Raw genomic sequence first — 19,086 nt, 5'->3', positions numbered from 1 at the left:
ACTGGAAGCAAAAATTGGTCTCCACTAAGTTAACGGCTAATGTCAAGAATAAAAGGTATTTTTGTATCCCGTTGAAATTAGCCCCTTCAGATACATTGTGCTTCACTTTTACTCATTCTTGACATGTTGTACAATAAGCATGCAGGGTGGTAATAATGTGAATAAAAATAAAATACATTCGTTAGGAAAACTGTTTTCCACGAGTTGCTCATGTCGCAATAAATTCTCAACAGTAGCATCTTAATGCCCTATAGCCACTTTACCCAGCCATTCTTAACCTGCTACCAACACCTGTAATGAGCACCTTAATTAGTTTACCTTCTGCGAATGCCCCTTGCATCGCCTATGCTCCAAGTCAGACACTGAGGGAATCGGTGGTGAGTACATGTCACTTCTTAAACGAAAGCAAATTAAAGCTATTGTATTAGGGAGGGGGGGACGTAACGAGTCTTCGCACTGCGAAGTAGTAGTTGAGCGAAAGAATAGTAAAATAAGATATGCTCAGACTCAACATACGTAAAGCGTGATTAAAAGCCAATAGTGAGAGGTGAGTTCATGAAGGACGACTGGCCCTTTGCGTTTCAGATAACCCAGAAATTTCAGTCGTAGTACATGAAAAATGTCGATGTAAAGAATGTAACTCATTTCACGACCTCTTTTTCTTTGGTAAACTCCAAACGAAGTCTTCCGGCGTATCGGCCTTCATCTGCTCCTCTTTCAATATTATGAAGTCAAACTTTGGGTACTGACACGATCGTCCAACAAGGCCAGCCGACTTTGAGGTCTCGTCAGATGAGAAGTGAGATGCTTCCGAGAAAGTGAATTCCAGTTCGTATGCGGCGTATCACGGTCAATATGTCAATGCGTTACTGCTGATCAGAGGTTTCAGTTATAACTTATAGCCTAGCGCCAGATGATCGCAAAAAATAACTCGTAGGAAATTAACATCAAAGTTTAGAGAAGCAGACCAAAGGAATAATCGCAACAGAATATGCTCGTTTCAAGAATTAGCACAACAGTAATATAAAATTTAGAGTACAAAAGTAGATAGTTCGTCAATCTATGCTGATTGAAGTTGCTCTAGAACAACAAAAGGAAAGCCGTCGTTGTTACGACTGAAAGGAGGATGAAAAGGAAATTTCACGGGCCTGCCGACTGGCTCGAGCCACAACTGTTGCCAGGTGGAGATAGAGGAGGGTCGAAAGATACGGGAGGAAAGAAAAAGAACAGACGCGCGTCGTAACAACCACTTCCGCCGAAGCGAAGACGCAGGCTGTAACAGATACACAAGAGCCATGAAAGCCGTTCACGTCCCGTGTGGTGACTGCTCAGGAAGAATCAGAGGACGCGTAGGTCATGTACAAGATGACGCAAACTTTATGTGATAAAGGCGTCACGATAGATACGAAGGTTTCGCACATGGTGCCACAACAAAACATCGCCGACATAAGGATAGTCCGAATATGCCCCATTGTTATCCCCTGCGCCAAACTTAGTCGTTTGACCAGTTTCCTTGCTCCGCTTCGACGAGCTTCGTTCATTCATTCAGGTAACAGTATATAGGGCTGGTCCGCAATACACGCGGGAGCTCGCACGGGGCAGGGAACCGGCGGTCAGCTGTCGCCCCGCGAGCGGACTCTGGGCAAAGCCCAACGACGTCTTGCCGCCGGTAGATGGCGCCGGTGGTCGCCCTGTGCCTGGTTCTCGCGTGGGGCACCCGGTGCGCCGACCAGCGCGGCAGGCTCCATGTCGAAGAAGGCCGTCAGCCCCAGGGCACGTGTCTGCCAGGCAACAAGAGAGCAAGACGACTTTGAAACTCCACAGCACACCCTCTGTCAACATCGTTAAAATCAGCCGAGTTAATTCACAGCAGGACGCGAGCCTGTCACGAAGATAATCCAATCATCGCTCCCCATCAAGCTCCCCCCATTTCTCGCCGACCGCGCTACGCAGGGAGTACAAGCAGTCCATGATATCAGCGTTCAGCGTCAGGCTCTTCTTTACACATGGCGGTTATCACGTCAGGCTTTCATATATCCATATTGAGAGTGTGGCTTTCATATATCCATAGTGAGAGTGTGAGTTCAATCACATTTCCGGATATGACGATATTTTTTCCATCTGATGATGTAAACAGGAACCGCGCTGCTGAATTTCCTCAAATAAAGCATAATTGACCTGTTGTGCAAGTAAGCGGAAAACCATACGCGAGATACTATAAAGTTGCGGATCTCGTCTGCATCGATGACAATGGTGCTGTGTATGGTACTTTATTACGAATCTGAAATTTTTTTATTATCATCACATTGAAATCGTTAAATTTGCCGTAATGTGCTGGTCGCTTACACTTCTCATTAAGCCAATAACCCGTAACCTGTTTCGCTCAAGGCATAACACTAAAGGCAGCCTCCGGCCAGGTAGTTTAGATATCGCGCGCTTTTTACACACAAAAACAGCGCAGCGTTCGCCTGCGAAGTGAAAGCTGGCAAAAGCGAACGCCACGTACTAGCAAGGGTATCGAACCTGGAGGCCCTGTCGGTTTTAGAGACCGAAAGTTTGTTTTATTCATTTATTTATTAAATATTTAAAAATGAATTCTAAAATATCATATAAAACTAAATTGATTAATTAAAAATTAATCAGTTTATTTATTTATTTATTTATTTATTTATTTATTTATTTATTTATTTATTTATTTATTTATTTATTTGTCACATTAACCACAGCACTTGTTTGCCATTACAGCCAAACATCTCTAAGCTCATTGCTATAAGGCGTCGTCTTGCGAAGGGACGACAGTCTTTTTAGAAGATCACAATAAGACAGCTTGCGCTGTTGATAAAGAAGGATTAGGTAGGCCTGTATATCCACCAGAATAAATCCTATGGTGAGCAGTGCTGCCATGGTGAGCGCTGCGGCCAACAGGAACACAACCAGCTTCTCCACGTACAGGAACAGCTCTGCAGGGAACAGGAAAGATTTAACGTTTTGTTGGCTCAGAAGAGCTGGAATACTTGAATGTTTTCAGTTCAGATTACGCGATAGATGCCATTTATGCATTTTATAATCGCGGTTAGCATTGAACACTTTTTCGCTCATTACACTAACACGACAATGGCTAAGATACGTGGGCTTTTCGACTCATGCAGTAGGCTCAGCAAAGTTAAGCTACGAAAGGAAAAGTGCATAACAGATGAAGGAAGCGAAAACTTTGTGAGACAATGTTTCCTAGCACCATCTCCCGAAAATGTTCACAGTTCTGTATAGACGACTGGAGAGCGTATATAGCGTCAGAGCGAAAACACCCTCACCAGTTCGTCGGTTTCGCGATCAGCCTAGCAGCTGACCCAGCTTAAAACAGCAGCAAGATGGTAAGATATTGCACTAGCGGAAGTAGGATCTGCAGTCAAGGAACACTCGTGGGTACACAATCGCGGAAGAGCGAAGTACGTTTCTCTGGAACATATCGCAGAAAAACGGGGAACGCGTGAATTCTCTGCACGTTGAAATCAAAAGGTAATCCGCGCCAACTGACAGCAGGACTACAGGAGTAGGATGACGTGAAAACTGAGTAATCATCTTAGTATTACGATAAAAATTAAGCAGATTAGATTATTTGTTGCTCTCAAGACGGGAGATGCTAAATGTTCAGAAAACCAAGGTGGCACAGCGCTGCGCACGGCTCTCACCGAAGCTGAGCCCATCTGTGCGGGAGGCAGTGGACGGCGGGCTGAAGAGCACGTCCGAGACGTTGGGGTCACCTCGGTATGAGCGCACCTGGTACCTGTACCTGAGAAGCAAAGAGGTATACTAAGGAATGATGTCGTACTACGCGTAAATCCTTAAACTAAGGAACGCCTGTTACGATTCAGGGCACATAACTCATTGCGTATTCAGATGTGCGCCAAGTAGCAACTGACAGCTTAAAGGGAAACTGCATAGGTTTTAGAAATCAACGAGCTTAAGAGGGTTGAATGTGTGAAACTTGCAGGTAAAGCATGCGAAGTCTTTTTGGGCTAGCACTTTAAATAGTAAAGTAATCGCCGATTAAAATCCCGACGCCCTTCAAGCTTCTTCGCAGCGCACAACGCGAAGTGGGGGGCGCATGATGACGTCATCGAAAGTATTGGTACATTTCCAAAGCACAAACGCCTGCTTTGAAGGAAAAAAACCAACGCCATCGAAGGTGAACCCTGCCGAGAGTTTTTGGCAGCGTCCTACGAGTCAGGGCAGGGAGTGGCTGATGACAGCGGTAAATTGAAATCATACCTTCCCTGACGTCACGCTGAGTTTTCCTGCACTCCTCCATTGCATTGAGGAGAAGCGCAAAATTCAATCGTCGATTACGTCGCTATTTTAAATCCTAGTGCAAAAACACTTCGCGTGCTTTACCTACAGCCTATATAGATTTGAATCCTCGAACATCGCGAAATTCTCAAAAAAGTGCTGCAGCTTTAACTCCGATTTTATCTTTCTTTTTGTTGTTATATTTTGTGGGCAGCGTACGTCTGAGCAAATAAAAATTTAGGGGATGCTTAAGAACGCGATAGCGCTGTCCCGTTCCCATCGCCTACTCAACAATCACTCAACAGCCCAATTCCTAATTAGCATATTCATAATTACTCATGTACGCATCAGTGCATGTCTCTAAGACAGTTCACCACGTCAATAACCACAGCGCATTCTCGAACTCACCTTTATTCAGCTTGAACCAATGAGCATTTGTGCCTATGGGTAGGGAACCCTTCTCTCAATCTGAATGTACTGGCTTCTGCAGAGGCGGTGGCGCGTTGCCAGTCATACTGCGCGGAGTAGTACACCCGCCCATTTTTCAACAGTATTACTCTAATGTAGAACAAACGAATGCTCAGTGGCCTGTGACGAAGTGAGGCGGCGAAACGGTCGTGAATGCGCATATACGCGCTAAGTGCGCGCTGCTTTCAGCCCCTTTTCCTCTCCGCTTTGTCACCGACCGCTGCGGCCGTTTGATCGACACTCAGATAAAACTGTTAAAGAATTGGTCGGGTGCACAAGTGGCTTGAGTGGGCACATGAATAGAGGTTCGATGTGATAGCCAACAAAGCGCACTTTCAACTACGTGCGGCTGTTACTTCATAACCCTCTCGGAGTACCACAAGCCTCACTCAACGGGAACGCATATATTTAGATAAAACACAAATGGTTTAAAGAAAGACCACCACGCTTTTCGCACGTCCCCCTCCAGCCCACCCCCTTTCTTCCACCACGAGATCAAATATCGGTATTCGAATGCGGCCTAACAAAAGCAAGTTCCAGTTAGGCTTCACTGGACACAGCGGTATGTTTGCTTCACCTGAGGAAGGGCACGATCTCCATCAGGACCACGGAGGACACGTTGTGCGGCAGGTACAGCATGGAACAGGCACGGGGGAGTCCGCTGTCGAGGCGGCACCACGACACCTTGCCATGACAATAAAAAAACTGCGGTCTTATTCACTGACCCTTGAATTCATCCGCTGCAGAAGCATTAGCCCCCATGCGAAAGCGTCAGAGCGTAATTTTTTTGTAGCACGAAAATTTGCCCTTCGGCATCACTTAAATTCTATGCAGCTTCTACGAAGACGTGGAATCAGCAATGAACAAAGTAAAATCACAGTACACTATGCTGATGGGCGACTTCAATGCGAAGGTAGGCAAGAAGCAGGCCAGTAGAGTTCGCATGCAGAAAGAAATAATTTATGGATCACGAATACCTTCTTCCGGAAATGAGAGAACAGGAAGTGGACATGGAAGAGCCCAAATGGTGAGAATAGAAACGAAATAGACTTGGTACTACGCGCTCATCCTGGCATCGCGCAGGATGTAGAGTTCCCCTGAAAGGTGCGTTGTAGCAACCACAGAATGGTAAGGTCTCGAATTAGTTTAGGCTTGAAGAAGGAACTGTGGAAATTGGTGAACCGGAAGCTCATTAACAAGTTAGCGGTAAGAGGGAAAGTAGAGGAATTCAGGATATCGCTGCAGAACAGATATCCGGCTTTAACTGAGGAAAACATTCTGAATGTTCTAACAATTAACGATAATCTCACAGCCATCAATACGGAGTGCGCAGTAGAAGAAGGCGGTAGGATGGTTCGACTGGACACTGGCAAGCTATCTCAGGAGTCGAAAGATCTGGTTAAGGAACGCCGTCTAGCTAGCCCTACAGATAGAACAGTACACAACTGGCAGAGCTAGAAAAGTTAATACACAGGCGCAAGGTAGCCGACGTAAGAAGTGTAATATGGAAAGAATCGAGCATGCGCTAAAGAGCGGAGGTAGTCTAAGAGAGGAGAAGAGGAAACTAGGCATAAGTAAAAGCCAGATGTCTGCGTTAAGAAACAAAGACGGTGATGTGAAAAGCAATATGGATAAGACAGTTAAAGTATTCTCGAGCGTAGCAGCGCAAAAGATGGGGACGAGAGAAAGGAACACGGGACGAACGCTGACAACTGAAGTTTATCGATAGAAAACAAGGCGAATATAAAGGAAGCACAGGTAAGCAATCATAAAACAAAACAAAACGCACGTGTTGCTACATGGGGTCAAGGAACATGGCTTCCCTATCAAAGAAGACAGACGGCTTGCTGGCGCACTATCTTGGTTTTTTCTTCATGTGGTAAGCTTCTCTGATCTCCCTTGCTAATCGGACACGGCGTTTGAACAAAATGTCACTGTGATGTAATGATGAAAAACAAGATTTGCAATCTCAGCAATGGTCAGCTAAAGTAGCGAACTTAATTGAATCTAATGAATCCTGATGTCCTTTCAGACGTGTATTAATGCACCGCGCTGTCTGGCCAATATATATTTCTCCACAGGAAAGAGGAATCTTACACACTACCCCCTCATATAGCATGGCAAAAACTTCGTTCCGTGCTTTATCCCTCAGGTCACCTGAGGCTGTACTGGTTTTTAAAGCTTTACTAGCCTAGCGGCGCCGATTTCGCCGTGTTTGCACAAATGACCTTGAACAGGAGGAGCGGAGCTGCGTAAGTAACCACGCGGCGTACCACGTGACTCGCACCAGCTGCAGCCGCGCGCTCCGCCGTCGCCGCGGCCGCTGCGCGCTTCCTATCCAGTGTGAAGCAAGTCAACCGGAGCCGACGTCCTCAAGAGTGGGTACTCGCATACGTCGGGCCGAGTCTGATCATCCGGTCTACAACCGTGTGAGATATTTAGCGCTCGATAGGGAGCATAAACGAGCTAAACGGGCAGCCGATATATACCGATGAAGAGCGGGTGCTTCGGAAGCAAAAGAAAGGCACATGACTGGCCCCCTGGGACAGTGAACACCTCAGTCGCGCTTTAAGCTAGGTGGTGGCAGTGACAGATGTGCACTGCATGCACTGCCATTGATAATGTTGTGGCAGAAACGCGAAAAACGCAGAAATTCTCCATGCGAAAACCACATTAGCCACAATTTCCTTTTCCTTCTACAAAAAAAAAAAAAAAAACAGGTTTGAGAAAAGCCTTACACAGGCAGGATCTCTCCCCTGAAGCCCTTGTCGAGGGTACACCATTGCAATTTTTTAACGGTATCACGCGAGCATCGACCGTTCGCTTGATCAACGCGCCCTATGACGGGACGAATCGGAAAACTCACTGAGTTGCCGCATGCGCACAAAGACCAGGTCACGGTGGCCATGGTCTGCTAGGCTCCCAGTGAAACACCATATCCCAGGGATATCCGAATCAGGACCGAATATCCTAGTCCCTGGTCGTACCTCCTTGGGATATACGTCGGATGTCCTCGCTTTAAATGTCCCGCAGATGACGTCCGATGGACACCGCATTTGGACTTATCTAGAGCACATTTTAAACAAACATTTATTGCGCAGTTAAGCTGCTTGGTATACATACCAACGGCCTTCAGATTTGTTCACTTTTAAATAGACCACTTCATTCTACCAAGTAGACATACTTTGCAGCCACCTGCAAAAATCGCCGCAATAGTTCGTGCGATACAAACCGCTGGTTCACACTGCAGTTTATTCGGCAGGATTATGCGCTAGCTTCTAGCGTCGCATCCAGTTTCATAAAATATCGTGGCTCCGCGCGCATCGTATGTATCGCGCTGGACACGGCTGCATTAACAAAATATCGTTCCAGTGTCGTCTGCGAAGCACTCAACGTGAGTACCGCATCGCTCTACCGAAACAACATTAGCTGAAGGCAGCAGAACATTAATATGCTGCACAATTTCGTGATTGCAACAACTGTCTGGTACCCTTTTGAGTGCAAGCACAGCTCCAGTCCCACGGCCAGTCGCCACATTTTGGCTCTGCAAGGCTTCTGCCTTGGCTTCAAACTACGCCGTGTTCGAGCCAAGTACGTCACATTATGCACATCGCAATGTCCAAAATCAAATTCAGATTCTTAAAAATTGTACAAAAAAAGTAGTTACTTGCCTATGCACTACTCAAATGTGAGCAAATTTGTTTCACATCTGCCACGGACGTGTAGCCGTTGGCTGTAGTAGCTCGCTAAAGTTAGCCTGCTAGTCGCGCCCTCTCACTTTTTGTGCTGCTTGCACTGCCACGGCCACGGCTTGTCCATTGCCTGGGTCCATGCAGCCTTTGTTTATTTCGCCTTTCGCGCCCCTTGCGTGTCTGTTATGCGCTGTTGCCGCCGTTGAGACCTTAGCGCCGTTGCGTTGTTTGTTCGCGCCAATTTCGGACTTCCTTTGTCCGTGTTCTCAGCAAGCATGGACAGGAGTGTGCCTTCAGGTAAGCGTGTTTTCTTTGCTATTATAAGCGCTGACGTTCCTTGCTAATACGCAGGGTATGGCGTTGCTCTCTCGGAGCGGACTTTTCGGCGCCGGTTAAAAGAGGCAGTCTCGGGCAGTATTGCAGCGGCTACCGCGTCCCGTGAACCATGCCCAGCATCATTAGAAGCAGACCTAATCTCAGTTTCTGAAACTGTTGCGGAGCCGTCAGATGATGAGGCGAGGCCGTGTCATACTCTACCAGACAATGCTTCTTCCCCGGCGTGTGGTTCGGTTGAGAGCGATGACTATCGCGGTGGTTTCAAGTAAAAGCAAGCATGTTTATACCCCCGTCACACGTTAGTCCTTAAATGCCTTTCCAGCCAAAGTTTCTCGTTTCCCCAAAGGAGCAGTGACGCTGCAAGTAATCATTCACCTGAAAATGTTGAACAGCTGCACTTGTGCTCCTACGGTTGCAGTTGCATAAAGCGGCAGAAGCATAGCTTTAAAGCTGGAGTGGAGCATTTTATTCATTCTTTGAGCTTAGAAATTACAAATTTATTTCATGATATTTCCTTCATGAAAAATAGTGATAGCTTCTCTCGTCAGCAGCAGCAGGGTTTGTTTATCTCTCTGGGCACCATTTACTCGGTGTTGCTGCTGCATTTTTACTGTCTTGAGATCTTAGCATAACATAAGACGCATCCAAAAACTAGATTTAGGCACTTTTTTTTATATCTGATATGTTTTCAAAGTTATTTAACTGCTTAGGTTTTCTCTTTGCGGTTAGTTTTCTAGCGTGGTGGTGCTGCAATCGCAGCTTCTTGAATGCTGCTGGCTTCAAAGGTCTCGGATGGCCAGCTTTGCTTCTAAGACCCGTTGAGGCGATGGCACATTACGCATGCTGCATAGACGCGCACCGTGTGCCTTTGAGCAGAAGGGCCCCGATTCTCTAAGGCCTTTGCATTGCCCATGTGACAGGCGTATTAATCAAATTTAAAATATTACGGCATTAATGCAGTGGTCGGGTGTCATGTCAGATTCTCACATTGCGCACTCAGGTCAGGTATCATACCGGAATGCAAAATTAAGTGGCCTTGTCCCAGTTTTCATAAAAACTTTACTGCAACAGCTGTTTTTTTTCGGCTTTCAGTTACAAAGCTGATATTCAACTCCAGGACGAAACTACAGACATCGGCACTGCCTGCTGATCCGGCAGCCTCTGAAACTGTGGTGGCAGCCTCGAGAGTTATGGCAGCAGCCCCTGCTTCTGATGACAGCCCTGGAGATGAGTCTGACGTGTAGCACTTAAGTTTGTGGTACTTGCTTAAGAGGGGGGTAGCCTTCAACCAAAATTTATTATTGACGAAGTTTCAATTCTGAAGTCTTCAGGAAACGTAATTTTGTGTGTCTGCCCTGAATATGTCAGTTAATCTCATGAGAAATGTGCTTGTGCACTTCTGTAATGTGTTGTGCTGGTTTTTTTCGAGCGTTTTCAAGAAATATTGCTGTAAGGAACTTGCTGAAATGCTTGTCATTTATTTTTCTTGACAGCACGAAAAGAGTTGGGGTAACATCATCATCCTGCCTTCAGAACTTGAATTTTAGGGTTTTTGTGATAGATAAGCAGGATGATAATTGTACCCTTATTTCAATCCCTGATGTCAAGAAAAAACAAATAGCCTGCATTTGAGCAAGTTTCCTGCTGCAAAATTTCTTGAAAATTTGATAAGAACTTGCATAGCATTTAAATTTAGACAAGTGCACAGGAACTTTTACATGAAATTAAATGACGTATTTGGAGTCTGCACACCAAAATGCTTTGTGAAAATTTCATAATAGGGACTTTATGAATGAAAATTTTTCTTTGAAGGTCTTTGTATTCAGAGCAGGCATGCTATCTATGGGCTTGCTTCTGGGGTAACACATCAGATGCGCTCTCAGTACTCTTTTGGGGCACTTTCTTGCTGTGCCTGGTGGATTTGCCAGAGCTCCATGCCAGTGACACGTGCTCTGTTTTCATCATCATTGTTCCATTCATGGTAGGTTGAGTGCAGTATTCTCGCTAGGTTATGAAGTGCACTTATGTCATTTCTAGTCCGCGAAGCACAAGCATTGCTTGGAAAAAACTGTTCCAAGTCAGTATGCTGAATATGCTACAAGCTTTTTAGCATTCAGTCAAAATTTCCTTACAGTGTGTATTTTTTGGGTTCCCTGGTCTGTGTATTATAATGTGTGCATTCTATTATGTGTTCTAGTCTGCAACGCATAAGCAAGGTTTGCAAATATGTTTCACTTCTGTAGGCAGAACATGCTACAAGCTTTTCTAGCATTCAGTAAAAATTTCCTTGCAGTGCATATTTTTTTTTGTGAACTCTAGTCTCTATTATAACGTGTTCATATTATGCAATTTGTTGTGTGCAAGGCTTAAGGAAGGTTTGCATAAACTTTGTTCCACTTCTGTATATTGAACATGCTGCAAGCTCTTGCAGTTTGAAATTTCCTTAGTGTATATTTCTGTGATCTCTAGCCTGTATAGCGTATAATGTGGGCGTATTATGTGTTTTGTATACTGCAGGGCACAAGGAAGGTTTGTGTATGCTGAACATGGTACAAGCTTTTTCAAGTTGATATTTCCTTACTCTTTATTTTTCTGTGACTTCTGGTGTTTAGGTTATAACATGTGCATATTATGCAATTTCTAGTAGGTGTAAGGTACAAACAAGATTTTCCAAATACTTTGTTCTGCTTCTGTATGGTTACAGAAGGGTTGAAATGTGGGCCAGTTGGTACATTGTAAACGGAAAAAAACCAGTCACACAAGACGATGGACAAGAAGAGTGTACACACTCTTCTTGTCCGTCGTCTTGTGTGACTGTTTTTTTTTCTGTATGGTTAATTTCACAGATTTTTAGCATTCAGCCAAAGGCTACTGCTGGTCAGCTCGACCATGCGGTTGTGTTTAGTATTTTCTTTCTGTATTTATAACATTTAACATAATTCTCTCAATGTGTAGAGCGTAAATTGTAAAACACTGTAAACTGCTATGAAAAGTTTTACGAAATCTGTGGAATGTTCCACTTCTGCACATTGAACATACTGGTAACAAGTTTTGATGGGTTGCAGTTTGCGTGTTGTCTTCATTTTAACAGCAGCAGTGTTCAGTAGTTTTCTGTAACTCGTTTTGTAACAGATTGTTTGTGTACGGTTTCTTTCTAAAAATGTTCTTTTTGGTGCATTAACTGAGAAGGTACTCGTTTTTGTATTGCTATATTCAGTGAAATAAATTTCTTGATGTTGGAGCTACTCTGTGCAGTTTATGTCGGTACATACAGCTGCATATTTATTGGACATCTCCCATGGGCTTCCAGTGCATCCCTTCAAGCATACTGTGAGTGTCTAAATGCTGACAAAACAAAGAAAGTTGGGCTAGCCAGTTTAAAGTCACGCTGGGTCTAATGCAGATGACAAAGACTGAGATGGAAGCGCACGACACATTCTCGTGTTTTTGTCTCAGTTTTGATTGTGGTGGGACCCATATAACAAGAAAAATGTGACAATTTTGCTGCTATTATAACACTTCAAACACCCTAAACACTTCAGGTAGCAGAAAGCTTCGCTGTGAGTGTCATGTTGCATGGACGTGTTCATTTGTATGCTGACCTGTGCTGTTTTAGCGCTTTGAAATACCTGTTAAAGAGCAAAATGAACCATAGCCACGACGACCCTGCCGAGTCCCCTGTATATCCCCAAGGATATTTTGTGGACCTCCGTGGGATACAGAAAAGGTGGCCAAAGTGATGTGTAAGGGATGTCCCCAGATGATTTTGGGATCTGCTGGGGATATCCGCATCTCCTGTTGCGACATCGCACGGATGTCCACAGGACGTCAGTGTTGTCACTGGGCTGTTCCAGGAGCTGCGAGCAACCCCGACTCTTTCCTTCTAGCGTAATGGCATACACGCCGCCGTTTTTTCAGGAGAAGCCACGTGCCACTCAGCTTACTCAGCGTTTCTCGAACGAACCCTGCCATCAATCTTCCTTTTGCTCTTGTTTTGTTTACAATTGTATGCGGATATGGCTGTGGCCCACGATATTGATAAGCGGGAGATAAAAAATGACAGTGCGGTAAGCGAAGGAAACGGTCGGGGGCAGCGCGCAGCTCCAGGAACAGCCCGGCAGACGACGGCCTCCGCGGCCTGGGTTTCGTGCGCATGCGGCAACTCTCAGAGGGATTGCCGATTCGTTCCGTCATATGTCGCTAATCAAGCGTACGGCCGATGCTCGCGTGATACCGTTAAAAAATTGGAAGGGTGTGCATCCGAGGAACAAGGTGCGGAACGATCTGTAAGGCGATGCGTGTCGTGCAGTACGCACCTGGAAGCCGTCGAGTCGGGTGTGCGGCAACATCTTCCAGCGAAGTTGCACCGCGGACCAGCCCAGGGTTCGCACGGTGACGTCGCAAGGGCGGCTGGGCTCTGTTGCAGAACAGCGGGAAGCGAGGAGAGAATGGGCTTTGAGCCCACGCCCTTTCACCCGGTACTGGCTATCAGCCACTGAGAGCTGATATCGTAAAATTAAAATATTGCGTTAAACGTGAACCCAGATGCACTGCATAAGCGAAAAACTGTCCATGCGTCGGCTGACTGACCTGCAAATGAAAATTATTTATTGGTTTCGTATGGAACTGCACTGCAAGATTCCTTGGTAATGTGAGTGCAGTTTACTACGCCAGGGTAAATGCGCGGCGGTAACATGGTAAAGGCCAAACGAACGTTTTTCATGACGTGTCCTGGTGCTAATATGCTGCAGAATAGCTCCTTCCGTAGGTATTCTGCATTTCTATGGTATTGTAGTAGTAGTGGATTTTTATTTGCATTGAATATGGAAGGTAAAAGAATTTTTGCTACCCCGGCATCTGTTATCGCTGCTGGAGGAGCTGGGGCAGCGGAAATAAAGGATAGCAGGCAGTGTGTAGAGGTGAAAAGAAAGAGGTGAGGGGATGGTAGAAAGGACAGGGGAAGGGGTACACTGACAATAAATATATTGTCATATAAACATGATAAATATATACAGGTCGCACGCGCGTAAAGGTCTGGTAGAACACAGTACAAACACACGCGCACGACACAAAGCACAAAACAGATGGCGTAGGGGCGTGCAGCTGCTCATCGTCCAAGATAGCACACGCGGAGCGTTCGGTCACGTAACTACCTGGCGGAGAACCGATCGCAAATGCCGCAGCGCGGATTCTCTGGCGAGAGAGGCTGTCGCCCGCGTGGGTGAAGCGAGCGCTGGTAGCTAGCTCCCTTATAGCGCTTTGATTCTGCTCCTATCATTGCCGTGTTATCAACGTCTGGTTGCGGTGCGAACAAATAAAACGTCACGTTGCACACCGACCGGTCCCGATCGGACTCGTGCGCTGTTCGCATCGCAACCAGATGCTGATAACATGGCTTCGGTGGAAGCACAATCAAAGCGCTGTGCACAAGGTGTAATCGGTGGTAAGTATGAATGTGGCACTCCACTGGCAAAGCAAGAAAACGAACGCCAAAGAAAATAGAAGCAAACTATCGCGAACCGGAAATTCGCGCCTCTCTATGATAACGACAGGCAGGCGGCCCCAATTGGGCCTATCGCCACGAGTTCCGCTGTTCGCGTTTCATTTGACGTCGATAGTAAGGTGAGTTCGTGGCAATTTTAAATACAGCTTTAGAGAAACGGCTGCTGCCATCTCTGTAACCGACGGGCGCTTTCATTTACCACCAACTCTTCGAACCGCCAGATGGCGCCGCTTCTCCACTAAGTGTAGGGTACCTTAAAGCCCCTCAATAGCGGTAACCGCATGAGGCGATATTCCTTCGCGAAGCGTCGCGCGATGACGCCGTCGCCCACCGCTGTCGCTGGCGCAAACCGCACGAAGCGACGGGACTCAGCGTTGGAGCGGCGCGTTTTCAGTGTTTCTCGATTGCTGCCGCTTCAGCGTTCAGTCATTTTGCGTTAATTAACGCGTAGAACAACGTTCCTATCGCTGCATACAAGATAAAACACAATAAAAACCCGAGGGACGCTGCGATGCGGCGCCAGGCGACATTCCTGCGCTGTTGCTACTTATAGTGCATGTAGGACATATCCCACAGCACCCTTTCCTCTTCAACCTCATTAATGATCCTTTCATTAAATTCTTGCATACCTACCATGGTGAGGGGTACGTCGGCTGCGGCTCCGCTGACAAAAAAAAAACGACTTTCGCCTGCAAAACGGATTGGAAGTTGGGCACCCGCAACGCCTACCGTCATTGGCTAGTCTCGCACGGCACTTCCGGGCGATGGGCGAAATTTTCTCCAAAGTCAGGAACTGGGCGACGCGATGAGCGACAGTGGCCGCATTTGTTTTTCCAGTCCCGGACTACTTGCTGGCAGGTCTCGGCTTCCGCTCGGACAGGAAAAGCGTCATGGTCACATGACCAACTTGCCATAGGCTGCTTGCGAGTAGCAGTAGTAAAAAGATTTATTGCTGCAAAAGGAAGCGTTAGGGAGTAGGGGGTTGGGGATAGATAGATGAGGAGCTTCAGTGGTCGGTCTTCCCTAATCCAGGATCCCGTTGGCCTCCGCCGTTGCCTTGGCCCTCGTCACCAGCATAAGCTGTGTGCTCGGGTCGGAGTCAGTCAGGAGGGCATCCCACTGCTCTAGACTAGGGCTATTTATCTTTGGTAATAAAGGGCTTTTTTCACAGCCCCAGGTGGCGTGGTACGTTGTGGCGTAGCCCCCACACCACACGCACTCTTTCGCGTATCTGTTCGGCCACATTTTATGATACATGGCTCTGCTTGGGTAGGTGTCTGTTTGTAGTCGTCTGAGCGTGGTGGCCTGCTCTCTGTTGAGGATATCCGCCGGAGCCGAATACTTTTTGCTCGCTCCCAACAACGCCTTCATTGCCTCCCTGTAAGATTCTGGCGTGCTGAAGGGTTCGACCGCAAACCCGCCCTCCCATGTCTGTGTTGTTTTTGTTCGAAGAGGATCCTCGCGGCTTTTCGGCCGATCCTTCCATCTCTGTATGCCCTCGCTGCAGCCTGAGAATCCGTCGCTATCCAGTAACTCAGTCCCTGCCGATTGGCTTCAGTCAGGGCTAGAGCTATGGCGATCTCTTCCGCTGCTTGTGTTGCCCTTGTGCACACTGATGCACCAGTAATTATCTTCCCATTGGCGTTCACTACTGCTACCGCCCTAGCGTTTTCCTTCGTTCTGTACTTGGACGCGTCAACATACAGAACCATCTGTTTCTTCTTTAGGAACCTGTCCAACTCCAATGATCTCGCCGCCCGTCTTCCTTCGTGGTTCTTCGGGTCCATGTTTCTTGGCACTGGTTTAACCAAGAAAGTGCTACTAATTTGGCTGTCAATGTCTGTCTTGTCTTCGCCCTCGCCACTCGACGCCAGAGCCGGGTTCCCCCTCGGTTACCGTACCAGGAAGCTGTCATCTGCTAGCAGACGACGCAAGCCACGGCCACCACGACGCCGAAGCAACGCCGTGCGCTCGATCATGATACTGAGTCGATTTGAAGACCGTATTGTCAGCTTAGCGTAGGTGCATTACAGAATTCAGCTTCGGAGGTATGCTCGCCGCTACTGCTTGCGGCGAAGTTCGAACAAAGTAGTCCAACTCATTTCGGATAGGCAGATAGACGAAAACCTTCGCAAAAATGTTGACTAGCTGCTGCAGTATACGAGTGGTTCACCTGCGATGCTTTCAGCTAAGCGCGCAGACAGCATGTCGCGAAACAAGCGAACAAGAACCTCTTGACGCCACGAGCAAACAATACGCGCTCGCAGCTCCGAACGCGCGTCCGTGTGCGGTGGATTTCAAGAAAATTAACGAAGATGCAAGAACAAAAAGTCTTAGGATGGCTCAGAGAGCAGCTACGGAGCTCATGTGAAGGTTTAACGCACGATAGTGTCCTCCAGGAACACGAAAAGTACGCAAAATGCACACGGAGCCTAACTCAATATGGCTGCCAGCGCGGCGCGCAGCTGTCGGCTGCTGCCTTCCCCGCAGCCCCAAGTAGCCCGTGGACTACCACAGGCGAAAAACGAACGCGTTGCTATGGCGATGCAGGCAGGTGGGCGGAGCTTTCGGGCTGCCCGAGAAAAACAAATACCGGACTCGAGTCCGCAAGTAGTCCCGGACAGTCCGGGACTGAAAAACAAATGCAGCCAGTGGTTCGGCGGCCCACAACTCATAGAGCGATGCCATCGCGCAGCTTGTCGCCGCGAATTATCGCCTCATTTAGCGCTGTAGGGTGCCTCGATGCGCACGCCCCCGCTTAGGGTGAAGTCACCCTTTGATCACTCGTCGCCGCCTAAACCTGTTTCCGCGCGCTCCCTCCGCCATTGTGTTGCCCGCGTAGACCGCTGCTTTGCTGTCGTGCGGACGTCACTGCTGCGTGCCTGCGTTCGCGCGGCTTTCATCGCCGTACAGCGTCTGCATGTTATGTTCCTCAATGCTTCAACCATGCGGGAAATGGTTGGAGGATGTTCCATTTTCCAAGAGACCCGGAAAGGAGGCTTCTGTGGCTGGTCCGGATCAAGCGTGACAAGTGGCAACCGACGAACTCCTCATGTGTCTGTAATGTAAGTGCTGCATGTTGGTTCAGTGCTGTTTTTGTTACGATTTACCGCTTTTGCGTTTAGTCGGCTAAGTGTAGTACAACATTTGTATTGGTCAGATTTCATTTCCGCACTATTCGTCTCGCTCAGCGTAAAAAAAAAAATCTCTGCCTCTCCCGTAACCGAGAGTAGAGTAAGCATGAAATGTTTACGGGCCTAATGTCATCTCGGTGGACACCCGAACCGCACCGTACAGGAAGGGAGGAACGCCACCACCCGTTCAGCGCGATGCCTTGTCATATGAACGCAAGGTTTTTTGAGGAAAGGAAATGGCGCAGTAATTCTCTGCCATCTCGGTGGACACCCGAACCGCACCGTAAAGGAAGGGAGGAACGCCACCACCCGTTCGGCACGATGCCTTGCCCTTTGAACGCAGCGCTTCTCCCACGGATCACGTACGACAACGAAGTGCAACATGCAATTTATGTGGTTTTTGCACACACAGAAATCGGAAATTACAATTCCGCGCGTTATCAAACCCACAGCTCCACTGATATCTTGATAAACATTGAGAAGGCACTGGCAGCAGTTATTTTTTGTCTCGTTTGGAGACCAACCAGCGCTTGCATGCCGGTCGCGTAGGAGGGCTTACGGAGTCTCGTTAAATCTCGCTAAGTCTCGTACGGTGCCCGGATGTTCTCGTTTCAGAGCCCGGATGACTGGAATTCAGTGCCCGGATGACTCGATTTCAGTGCCCGGATGACTCGATTTCAGTGCCCGGATGACTCGATTTCAGTGCCCGGATAACTCCATTTTAGTGCCCGGATGACTCGATTTCAGTGCCCGGATGACTCGATTTCAGTGCCCGGATGAGTGGATTTCAATGCCCGGATGAGTGGATTTCAATGCCCGGATGAGTGGATCTCGGTCTCGGCGTGACGTCACCACACTGCCGACAACGGGGGCTAAAAGCATTTCATGCTTAAAAAGAGGTAACGTTACAGACGGCTTCAGAAAATCTCTGCCTCTCCCGTAACCGTAGAGTAAGCACGAAATGCAGGACGATGCAGAAGCGTACATGGACACGACGAGACGCAGGCCTGACAAGAATGTATATGCAGCGCGTTCGAAACTGTCTGAAGTGCGTAGAGGCGTGTTTTCCGCACCACTTTGCCTATGTGACACTGGTGACGTCACCACTAAATTACGTCACACATAATTGATGACGAAGTAATGACAAATTACTAATTAGTGACTAATTACTGATTAATGACTAAATACTATTTAACTGCTAATTAATGACGCTTAAGCTTCGCCTTTAGGAGTGGAACGCGACAGCGTGTAGCGCTGCCAGGCAGTCCACGGAACGCCACCACCCGTTCGGCGCGATGCCTTGCCCTTTGAACGCAACGCTTTTTGAGGAAAGGAAATGGCGCAGTAATTCTCTGTCATCTCGGTGGACACCCGAACCGCAACGTACAGGAAGGGAGGAACGCCACGACCCGTTCGGCGTGAAGCTACCGGCGCTTGTATGCCGGTCCTGTAGGGGGGCTTAGAGAGTCTCGTTAAATGTCGTACGGTGCCCGGATGCTCTCGTTTCAGCTCCCGGATGTGTGGAATTCAGTGCCCGGATGAGTGGAATTCAGTGCCCGGATGTTGGCTCTCGGTCTCGGCGTGACGTCACCACACTGCCGGCAACGGGAGCTAAAAGCATTTCATGCTTAAAAGGCACGCTTCAGCGCCGATCAGGCCATTGCCT

At 47.6% G+C, this 19,086-nt stretch overlaps 2 protein-coding genes and 1 long non-coding RNA gene across 3 annotated transcripts in view; 2 read left to right on the top strand and 1 right to left on the bottom strand.

Moving 5' to 3' along the window:
- Positions 1-1,336: 1,336 nt before the first annotated feature.
- The window catches only part of LOC149339967 (uncharacterized), a 30,396-nt gene continuing 12,646 nt past the window's right edge, over positions 1,337-19,086 (bottom strand). Inside the window, exons 7-11 of the mRNA XM_089551029.1 lie at positions 13,100-13,200; positions 5,333-5,439; positions 3,690-3,790; positions 2,872-2,960; positions 1,337-1,781 (exon numbers count right to left, since the gene is read on the bottom strand). Coding sequence (XP_089407155.1) covers positions 1,614-1,781; positions 2,872-2,960; positions 3,690-3,790; positions 5,333-5,439; positions 13,100-13,200 — 566 coding nt within the window. The 3' untranslated portion in view covers positions 1,337-1,613. The remainder of the gene's footprint in view (positions 1,782-2,871; positions 2,961-3,689; positions 3,791-5,332; positions 5,440-13,099; positions 13,201-19,086) is intronic.
- LOC149339968 (uncharacterized) lies at positions 8,596-11,992 on the top strand. The gene is made up of 2 exons (XR_016283576.1): positions 8,596-8,744; positions 9,876-11,992. It is a non-coding gene; the product is annotated as an uncharacterized LOC149339968 (long non-coding RNA).
- The window catches only part of YL-1 (Vacuolar protein sorting-associated protein YL-1), a 102,846-nt gene continuing 100,682 nt past the window's right edge, over positions 16,923-19,086 (top strand). Inside the window, exon 1 of the mRNA XM_089548699.1 lies at positions 16,923-17,351. The gene's annotated coding sequence lies outside the window, so the exon portion shown is untranslated. The remainder of the gene's footprint in view (positions 17,352-19,086) is intronic.

This window comes from Amblyomma mixtum, chromosome 6 (genome assembly GCF_055824585.1).
Source record: "Amblyomma mixtum isolate Tamu chromosome 6, ASM5582458v1, whole genome shotgun sequence".
In the NCBI taxonomy this organism is placed as follows: Eukaryota; Metazoa; Arthropoda; class Arachnida; order Ixodida; family Ixodidae; genus Amblyomma; species Amblyomma mixtum.
This window is presented reverse-complemented; position numbering and strand designations above follow the sequence as displayed.